The following is a 9,779-nucleotide window of genomic DNA, read 5'->3' as shown; positions in this document are numbered from 1 at the left end:
ATATATGTAATAAAAAATTGTTGTTTGATGAAAGTTTATTTTCAAGAAAATAATTTTACAGCATACATTTTTTAATCACTTTAATCGTAAAATCACATGGTTTTTCGAACAATATATTTTTTATCTAAGAACGCACAAAACTAACAATCGCTACAATGTTAATAAAATACGTTATTCTCAAAGACATGACATCGATACTGTACACAAACTGTATTCATAGGTTACTTCAAGTTTCACAGAGATCGCAGATTTAGTTGTTTCACATGAACATGTCATCAAATCCCGGAGGAGGTAAGTGGTCGTTACCGGGTCTACGAGGGAATGGTCTCATTGGATCGACGTCGGGTGGACCGAAGGGATAGAATCTCGCCCCAGGTGGTACCGCACCACTGCAACGTAAATACATAAAAACAGGTACTGTCATTGTCAGGTAGAATAAAAATGTACGTATAGTTGCATTAAATGAGCGTACGGTGGTAATCTGCCAGGTACTCCCAAAGCGCCCGGTAAACGTCCAAGCGGCCGACGTTCAGCAAAAGGATTGAATATCATACCACCACCTTGCGCCAACGGATCGAGGTCTCGAGCTCCTATCCTTCCGGGATCACGTTCAGGATCGAGTTCATCCGCACGCTCAGGATCGCGTTCAGGACTGCGCCTAAGTATTGAACCAAGTATCGAACTGACCAGAAATTCATAAAAGATTACGCGCTTGTAATTGATCCAACTCGTGCCGAATTACCGAAGATTCGGCAATGTTGCTGCTCCCGTTACATCGCGTTCGTTGGTTGTTTGCGTTTCCGCTTCCTTAGTATTCTTACGAAATAACACGATCGAAAAATCGTTTTGTACATTTTGTAAAATAGTCTCGTAAGATGGTATCGTAGTCATTAAAGGCCCATGTAGCGCAGATACCGTTTCCTCAATAGGAAACATGATATTAGAGATACTATTATCCTTGAAATTCTACAAGAATAACATTGATCAATCGACAAGTCTCGCCAATAGCCAATAGTAGTTGACAAGTTTTGACTTGAATTTTTTATATCACTAAACAACAAATTACCACTAGGTTTAACAGTAGATCCATGTTTGATTTTACTCCAAGGAGGGCATATAATTCCTTGCTTTTTAGATAGCGTAACGCATAATTTGGACCTGTGTTCCATTCACTTGGCAACAGTTCCGATCCTTTCTCCGATGCATCAAAAACCTTCTAAAAAATTATATAAATTTCAGCATGTCATTTTTTTTATTTCCATTATACAACTGTGTGTGACTATATTCTTGAAAAAATTAATTTCAATCAAATTTAATTACAAAACACAAAACTTGGCCTTTCGCAGCTCAAAATTTAGTTGTCTCTAGCGTGTCGAAGTTGGATCGACACGCTAGAGAAATAATTAATACAATCTGAAAATTTTTAGTGTTTTCCAATAAAAGCAATATCGTCTTTTACAAAGAGTTCCACATGTATATTCAATCGCGCGCGCGTTAATAAATTCATAAACTCATAGGTTAGAATCCCGAAAAGAACACCACGAAAGATCGTCCTTTGTTAACGAACGCAATAATGAGACTGCAGAAAATTTTACTCTTCCTGCACGATGTGACATTTAGATCGAAACTCACACTATCCCCGATGCCGATACATCTGCATCCATTTTTCACCAAGTACCAATGAAAAAACAAAATTATCACGTCCTCCTTTTTGCAGATTTCATCATGATACACTTTTTCCAGGAGATCGAAACCAAACGTGTCAGTCGCCATTCTATAAGATGCGTCGACTTTATCCATTCAAGCTATCTCAAAGACAAACCGATACTAATTTACTAAAGTCGCATGATCAACCGTTTACGTCCTTACGTGCTTATGACTTTTACGAGTCGACTTTTGGATCTTGACTTGAATCATGATGCAACAAGATGGACAATCTAATGTTCTCGACAGGATTATCCCTAACGCCCTCTAGTGAAGTCAGACATGAATTAAACCAATATGGTGTCTTCCTTTTCCGGCCTAAGGCCGGATCTACAATAGGTGCAGGAAGCTTTAAGCCGTAAGAAATTGACCAATCTCAGTGGAATACGAGGCGAAAGATCGACGGTGATTGATCAATTTCTCACGACTCGAGGCTTACTACACCTTTATTTATTCTCTCATTTTTTTCGTCAGCTTCCTAATGGGAGAAAAGTATTAGAAAATAATGACGAATATTAATATTAATTGACATATTTATTATTATTTTGTAATTGTGCAAAAATATATTTTCTCTTCTTAAATAACATTACTTGGTTAATTTGGAATATACTTGCTGTAACTACATCGAAAATTGCGTCGAAAAATACACGCATAGGCGCGCGCGCGCGCACACCAACAAAATACACCATTAATAATTTAAGACATTAATTATAATAATCATTAAATTATGACAGAGGAATGAAACATTGGACATGAACCGAAATATCAACAATCAGATTCGGCGTCGGTGTCCATATCGTATACAGATTCCGGTTGATTGCCATCAATTTCTTCCTCGCTCTCAGGTTGCGATTTGTCCTTCCGATCTAAAGCGTATCGCCTCCAGGACAATCTGTCAAATATCACGATTCATGTAATTCTTTCTCACAATTTTGTGAAGAGTAAAAATGAGTAAAAATAAGATACCTGACTCTTTTGTTGTAACATTCCTCGATGAAGGTGTGAGAGACGATCTTTGCGTAATTCTTGAACTGTTGATATTTTGGTGTATTTTTAAAAGCACAGATCAAGTGCGTGCATCTCTTATTAGTTGTATTTGGATCTGGTACGTATCTGGCGCCCATGTCGAGCGCCTTCCTTCTGATTTCATCTCTCTGTGGATTGACGTATCCGCTGAGTGAGAATGTGACATCGCTAAATAGTTGTTTAAAGGATTTTCTGGACTTTTTTGGAGAGTTGTTTTTTTTCGAATCGCTACACTCGACCGTCGCGAGTGGCAATCGTTGACAAATTTTGCATGGCTGATCCTGCGAATTATTAGTACAACATTCATAACACTCGTGTTTACTCCTCTCATTAGACGTTGCGTTCGATGAATCCTCCAGTTGGCTCAAGTGACGTTTTTTCAAACTTGAAGAATCCTGACTCGTAGTTGTTACGTTGCACTTACTGTTATCAGCAGAACTCGCAGAAGATACGATATCACCAAAAGGTGTTCTGGTAACCATTTTCTCGTTCAAAGTATTGTCGGTATTCCCAAGATTTGTTTTCACTATTTTGTCTTTACTTTCGTTTTTATCTTTTGCATTCTGATTTGTCTTTCCAAAAACTTGGTCAGCTTCTCCAGCTTCCAACTTTTCCAACAACGGTCTCTTCATAGGTCTCTTCCGTTCTTCTTGGCATTTTGCAAAATTTTCCATCGAATTCCTTCTTATCTGCTCACGCAACTCAGTCTTGTAATCCGTCTTCTCGTTCTCCGTTTTATCAGACAACTTTTCTTTCATCATTTCCAAAGGTGTTTTCAAGACATGTGGCTGTTTCAATTTAAATCTGCCAAATACATCCAGACCCAAATCTATTGTAGGATCAGACCTCAAAATAACGTACGACAATCCAAACAGTACCTTTAAATTTGCAGATTGCATACAAGTGACTTTGATCCGATCGAATTTAATTGTCAGGGTGTCTGGATTCAGTTCCCTCTTGGTGAACAGTTGTACTTGGTCCCTGAATTTATTGTTCGCAGCCTCGTCGTTTGTCATAAACTTATGATTCAATATGACTGTCCAGTTGTCAGGCTCCGACAACTTTGAGCCAGAAACAATAACTACGCAGCTCTGATAATTGCCAATGTCGACTCCCGTGATATACGCTGGTTCGGTGAGCTGAAAAATCACATGAGCCAACATCTCGCCCGGTTTGGCACATCGCCATGTGGCCTTCCAGTTCTCCGAACTCTGCTGAAGGAGATTAGCAGCGGGATACGTCGGATGCTCCGAAGAACAGCTTACTATCTTTTCCAATTTGACCATCATTTTCTTCAGGCTACTCACAGACGTCTGCAACACAATTTTTCCACCGTCTTGAAACTGTTAAAAGATTAATTTCTACATTAGATTTTACCGATGTATTACAATGAGGAAATTACAAGTTTTTTCTCGTCGACTCGAAACGAACGCGATACCGCATCATCGCCTGAAATTTACACGACGCGACATCTAACCTAACATTGCGCGTATCATCGCGCGCACCCAAGGTTTGTTCCTTATTACTGCACTAAAGGTTCGTTCTTTTTCGCTGCTTTTTTGTCCAATAATGAACCAATTAAAGGCCCTACCAATTCGACCAATCAAAACTGTACGCCATTCTCCAATCAAGATAGTAGCGGAACTTTAATGAATTAATTAATAAATTTGAATTGAGCAGAAACATAAGGTGTATATAAGGTGTATTTTGCTCAAACCATATGTACAATCAATAAATACAATCGTCACGAAACCGTCACGAAACCGTCACGAAATTCTTTTCTTATCCAAGTTATACAATATATATGTATATTGTTTACCGAAGAAAAATAATTCGATGTATGCAAGGAAGAATAGAGAATCAAATTTCTTTGAACGGCCATTCTCTTTTTATCAAACGTATAATTTCGAACATAAAAATCCATTATTTTAACATTTGCAAAGATAAGAGAATTTCCACGATAATAAAAAATCACAGTAATAAATAAACCATTAATAATAAAAAATATCTGTGTGCAAGCGTAGATAAGAAACGATAAAAATAAAGTCACGAAAACTATACCTTGATTTATCGCGTATTTATGGTATTATATATATATAGACGCTACGAGTATTTACTACATTATAATTCAATAAGCAAGTTGAACGTCATTATCATAACTGATAAAAAATGAAAGTATTATTTCTGTCTGTGGCTCTTTCCACGATCTGTACGATGCTGATTTTGAGTGCACCTAACGTCGAAGCGGAAGCAATTAGTGCGTCCGAGGCAGACGCTATGGCTGATGCGGTCAGTGAGGCAGCTCGAAAAAGGCCCAGAGTAAGTGTTAATTACATAACTCCGATATACTGCAGAGTGTTAATTTTCCACCGCCCACTAATTATTACTTACGGAAAGTTTTGAGTCGAAGTAATTATTGAGATACATATATAAATATATATTTATTACAACTTACTTGTTTTGTTTGATACTTAGGTGGCAGTAACAAAAATATGTTACCTACTTCCTCCTAGGGCATAGGGAAGCAAGTCTCAAGACTGGCGAGTACGCAAACAGAGCTTAGATAGAAAATCGATAGTGCATAAAGAATTTGTTAGCAGGCTGCTCGATCGGCTGAGGTAAAAGAAGAATGGCAAGCACAACAACAGAAAGGACAAGGACATACATCTTTTATTTTTCGGGTAATAATAACATAGATTTGTCAAGTTTTTTTAAAAATTATGCAGCAAAAAATAAATAAAACTACATATGCAAATGAGAATCAATATATTGTGTTTATTAACGTATTATTAATAAACGTTTAATAACATAATGCTGTGTAAGAAATATCAATCAGGCAACCGATCAATACGATATATCAACGAGACGGTATTAGTTTGAGCGAAAAGTTGGTGCCGATTTTTTGGACAAAATTCGTGTTAATTCTCCTTCCGATGGATGGAATAGAAAGTTTTGCGTTACCGGAGAGTCGATAACTATAAAACATAGGATATAAAATTCTTTTTACAGATTAGAAAATAGTTGATACGTATTTTTGACTACCTCTACTATCGTTCTTTCCTTTTCTCTTTTTTGCTGAGATCGCTGAATATTTCTGTTTTCACCCGCTTCTGTTTTTTCAGCTTTTTGGCTTCCTCCTGTGCAATTAGCGCCTGATACGCAGTTATCCTTTTCGTCGTGGCCGCCTTCGCTTGCTCTCGTTTACGTGCATAATTTGTTCTTATCATCTTCATCAAACGCGCAACGTTCCGTTCTCGAGGCTCACGGATGACAGCAACTCTGCCTTGCGTTGGCTTGGATTTGCGCATATGTGGCAGAGGCTTGAGCTTGGGCTTGTCTCCGTACGGAAGTTCCTTCTGTAACTTGCGTGGGATAAACAGCGGTTTGAATACCTTAACATCCCGTACGATCGGTGTATACACGCGGTCCGTATCGACCTCCGTCCGAATGTTTCTTTCACGTTTCAGCTGGCCGACCGTCTTCATGCCGCGCCATTGATTTTTCTCCTTTTTCGGCAATAGCAGCGACGTAATCGGATTATAGAAGCGCGGTACGTTAATCTTGTACCATGTCCTGCAGAACACTATATCGCTCAACATTATCTTGTCCTCGAACGTGGCGCGGAAGCAGCCTTCCGGCCTGGCAACCGCTTTCTTAATCTGTCCACGGACACCGGAGACCGTTTTGATGCGAGCGCCTTCGAATTTGGCAACTTCGAGCGCACTGTTAAACATATCCTTGATAAACGCAGTCTTGCGATAAATCTTCATAGGTACGCCAGTGAGCTTGAGCTTCTTCACTATCTGCGTGGTCTTGTCCATCTCTATGACCGAGCCGGTAGCTGCGATGCGGAAACCCAGTTCCCTGTTCGCAACATCCATTATCGCTAAAACGCCCGTACCTTGAGGCGTGATCGGGCCCCAGAAGTGACCCATACACGCTACATGCTCCGGTGTGTACTTTAACATCCTGTTGCGCAAATTGTCTTCCAGTTTCGAATAAATTGGCAAAGTCTGGAATCGTCGCCAGCCTATGGATATTACGAGTGGATCGCGCGTTTTTAGCACCCTCCCGTGCCATCGATGCTTCTTGACGCGCACGTGTACGTAACCGATATTCTCTTCACCGTGCAGTAAGCCGCCAATAATGAGCGGATACGTTGGGTCCAGCTCGGTTATTAATTCGCACGGTACTGTCTCAATCTCCACGCGTACGTACATACCTGGACGATACCCCTCCAATTGAATCCTCACATCCTCCTCCAATCCCTCAAACTCGGATTTGTTGATGCTCGACTGTTTCTCTACCTGAGCTTTCAGCTCATCGTAGTACGTAGTCTTCTTCTCGGAGTTATCATACTCCGCATCGAATCGCTTTTTCAGTTGGTTCTTCTTTTCCAGAAGTTTCTTCTTTTCCTCCGTCTCATCCGTTGGCAACCGCTCGGAAATCCCATCTTCCACCTTGTGCTTTTCCCCGGTTTCCAAATCTTCAAAATCCCCGTACAACTCCTCGTTATCGAAATTGAGAAGTTCGTTCGCGTCTTCCGACTCTTTCCATTTGCCGGTGACAAAACAGTTAATCAACAGTGTTTGGTTCTTTTCTTCCAACCAATCGCGCGGGCTCTCCGCCGCAGAAGTGAAGAAAACGGATTCTTCCTCATTCTGCAGTTCTCGCTCGAATATTTTCTGCTTTTGTCGTTCTTGAACTATTCGAAATATTCCACCTATGTCGTTGCCGGACTTCTCCTCTTCCTCGTCTTCCTCATTCCTCTCCTTTTTCTCTTCTCTCCCGTTCTTATTAAATGCGCCGTAAATTACCTTCATTAGGTTTTTCTTAGAGCTCAGCTGACGATTGACAAATATTTCCTTGGCCTTTTCAGCTAAGTTTCTCTTCCATTTCAAGTTATCTTCTTCCACGTTCCATGCTTCCTTTGTTTCGATCATGTCGGCGTTTTCTCTTTCTTCATCTTCAGATGTATCGTTCTCAACTTGATCCGCATCATCCATTTCTAATCCCGCACGTGAGTCTTCGTCGCTAAGTTCATCAAAACTCTCATCGTTACTATTCTCATTCTTACCAGTCATCTCTAAAACACTCAGTGCTTCCGAAATCTTATTTTTTATTAATTTATCTGATTCTTTACTCAGAGAATAATATACCCTTGCGCTTTCTTCGGAGACCTTCTTCTTCTTTTCCTCCCGCATATTATTTTCCTCCCGCATAGTATATTTTCTTTTATTACTCTTTTTAGTAAATTCTTTTGAAGCCTCTTCATCGACTTCACTCGATTCATTTTGATCGTCATCTTGATCATCATGCATTTTCTCTTCATTTTTTACTCGATCGTTTTTATTGGAAACACTTTCAGACGTTTCTTCGTCTTTAAATATAACTTTCCGTCGAACTCTTCCATTTTCTGTAATTAATTCACTCGTATAAGCAACTACACTTTCGTTCACGTCCTGCGATTTTATTGGCGCGGTATTGCTGAACAACTGCAGTTCACTGTGCTGTAATTTCTGATCCAGTGTTTCCTGCGTGCCCATTAACGCGCTAGTCAGTCCCGTATCTTCTTCTTTATGGGAATGGCTACCACCAAGCTCCACGTAAACAGCATCTTTGTCGTAGACTATGCCGCCGACACCAGAAAATGGTGCGTAGATCAATCGTTCCTTTTCCAGCAGCGCTCGCTTCTTTAGTTGTTCTGGAAGAGGGCAAGGATCTGGCAGAGCAGTCACGTCTTTGATCCTCGTATCACCGCAACCAGGTATGTGAATGGACATTTCCTTGTTTAACGGTATTCCTCGGACATATCTAGAAATAAAAACGAAATTATATTTCAAATATATTTATGAAATATAATCACAGAAAATAATTGTCAAACGAAACAATCTCAACAAGTATCCTTCGTACGTACGTACCCATATACGCTGATGGTTCTGTCGATTTTCGAATTCTGTCTGATCAATTCAGGAGGCGTCAAATCCTCTATTCTGTCAGCAAGTATGTAAGGATGGGTAGTACGCCAGGTCAATGGTCGAAATTTCATAACTGAAATGAATCGCGCTAAATTTTTGATCTCCGTGCGAAGATATTCCTCGTGCAGTATTCCGGATAGATAGAATAACTTTGCACCAGCGTACACTTCTGTCCAAAACCGATGTTTCAGCATCTTCTTAGTCTTTTTTAGTCGTTTGGCATTTTTTATCAAGTCTAAATGTGTAAGCACCCCCATAATTTTAGGCATCCCATGCACCTGACATATATTAAGGAACTCAAAGATCTCCATTTCGAATCCGAAGGAAGCATCTACTAACAGCAGCACTAAATCTGCTACCTTAGCGATATCTATCATGCTGTTCACGTCATTGTTGCATTCCATAAAAGTGATCCTATGCTTCTTGCCGGACACGACGGTCACTGGACCAAGAACGTTAGTCAGGGGTTGTTTGACACAGCTCTTGATTAAACACTGAATAACCAGTGACTTTCCTACCTTTGGTGGACCTACCACGGCCACCAAAATTGGTGGTGGTTCCAAAGGTGTTCTGTCAACCAACGGTACATGAAGCTTCTTGGTCTCGATATCTTGCTTGCGCCTAAATCTTCTTTCCGCTTTGATCGCAGAGTTGAACGCGAATGCTTTCGGATTTTTCTGCTTTTCCCTCAAGTTTTCAACACAATCCTGTTTTGCTTTTTTCTTTTCAGCCTTGCGCCCAGCATTGCGCTCCCTGTGACTCTTGTGCGTCACCGTATCATCCATTATTGATATTATTGGTATTATTTGAGAACTCTGAAAATAAGCAGCGACATATAACGATATATATATATATAAATTACATTATTGGATATTATAGATAAATTATATTACCTTCGCAAATATAGAACTTAATCGATTACTGTCCGTACAATACACATGATATCGCGCAGACTTTTAGTTCAGGTTAAAGCAGTTGAAGAACACGCGCAACTCGTTCCGTCGTCGAGCACATGGAGCACTCTAGAGACAGATAATACGGAAGTTATATATTTAGTGTTAGAAATGCAAG

The 9,779-nt window shown here is 39.9% G+C and overlaps 3 protein-coding genes across 5 annotated transcripts; all 3 read right to left on the bottom strand.

Moving 5' to 3' along the window:
* Window positions 1-17: 17 nt before the first annotated feature.
* Window positions 18-1,919, bottom strand: LOC105286107 (proteasome inhibitor PI31 subunit). The gene is made up of 5 exons (XM_011350769.3): window positions 1,633-1,919; window positions 1,067-1,216; window positions 743-966; window positions 473-658; window positions 18-389 (listed from the first exon to the last, which is right to left on the bottom strand). Exons 1-5 carry the CDS (start codon window positions 1,798-1,800, stop codon window positions 260-262), a joined length of 858 nt encoding a protein of 285 aa, XP_011349071.1. The 5' UTR covers window positions 1,801-1,919; the 3' UTR covers window positions 18-259.
* A 300-nt stretch (window positions 1,920-2,219) lies between these two features.
* LOC105286106 (DNA repair protein XRCC1) lies at window positions 2,220-4,240 on the bottom strand. Of its 2 annotated transcripts, none has more exons than XM_011350766.3 (3): window positions 4,133-4,240; window positions 2,671-4,043; window positions 2,220-2,596 (listed from the first exon to the last, which is right to left on the bottom strand). In XM_011350766.3, exons 2-3 carry the CDS (start codon window positions 4,017-4,019, stop codon window positions 2,470-2,472), a joined length of 1,476 nt encoding a protein of 491 aa, XP_011349068.1. In that variant the 5' UTR covers window positions 4,020-4,043; window positions 4,133-4,240; the 3' UTR covers window positions 2,220-2,469. The 2 variants fall into 2 exon arrangements, with proteins under 2 accessions (XP_011349068.1, XP_011349067.1); XM_011350765.3 differs by having other exon boundaries at window positions 4,108-4,238.
* A 1,240-nt stretch (window positions 4,241-5,480) lies between these two features.
* LOC105286105 (ribosome biogenesis protein BMS1 homolog) lies at window positions 5,481-9,756 on the bottom strand. Of its 2 annotated transcripts, none has more exons than XM_011350763.3 (3): window positions 9,602-9,756; window positions 8,652-9,523; window positions 5,481-8,544 (listed from the first exon to the last, which is right to left on the bottom strand). In XM_011350763.3, exons 2-3 carry the CDS (start codon window positions 9,491-9,493, stop codon window positions 5,778-5,780), a joined length of 3,609 nt encoding a protein of 1,202 aa, XP_011349065.2. In that variant the 5' UTR covers window positions 9,494-9,523; window positions 9,602-9,756; the 3' UTR covers window positions 5,481-5,777. The 2 variants fall into 2 exon arrangements, with proteins under 2 accessions (XP_011349065.2, XP_011349066.2); XM_011350764.3 differs by lacking the exon at window positions 9,602-9,756 and having other exon boundaries at window positions 8,652-9,150; window positions 9,227-9,365.
* Between the last annotated feature and the right edge of the window lie 23 nt (window positions 9,757-9,779).

The sequence above is a fragment of the Ooceraea biroi genome, chromosome 12, assembly GCF_003672135.1.
Source record: "Ooceraea biroi isolate clonal line C1 chromosome 12, Obir_v5.4, whole genome shotgun sequence".
Lineage (NCBI taxonomy): Eukaryota > Metazoa > Arthropoda > Insecta > Hymenoptera > Formicidae > Ooceraea > Ooceraea biroi.
The sequence above is the reverse complement of the archived record's forward strand: the minus strand, read 5'-3'. Positions and strand labels throughout refer to the sequence as shown.

Coding starts and splice junctions, on each gene's coding strand:
- LOC105286107 (XM_011350769.3), bottom strand. CDS start 1,800: ATGGATAAAGTCGACGCATCTTATAGAATGGCGACTGACACGTTTGGT. Junction 967..1,066: donor ATCTACTGTTAAACCTAGTG/GTAATTTGTTGT, acceptor TTATTCTTGTAG/AATTTCAAGGATAATAGTAT. Junction 659..742: donor GCAACATTGCCGAATCTTCG/GTAATTCGGCAC, acceptor TTCAATACTTAG/GCGCAGTCCTGAACGCGATC.
- LOC105286106 (XM_011350766.3), bottom strand. CDS start 4,019: ATGATGGTCAAATTGGAAAAGATAGTAAGCTGTTCTTCGGAGCATCCG. Junction 2,597..2,670: donor TGTTACAACAAAAGAGTCAG/GTATCTTATTTT, acceptor GATATTTGACAG/ATTGTCCTGGAGGCGATACG.
- LOC105286105 (XM_011350763.3), bottom strand. CDS start 9,493: ATGGATGATACGGTGACGCACAAGAGTCACAGGGAGCGCAATGCTGGG. Junction 8,545..8,651: donor AGAACCATCAGCGTATATGG/GTACGTACGTAC, acceptor TTTTATTTCTAG/ATATGTCCGAGGAATACCGT.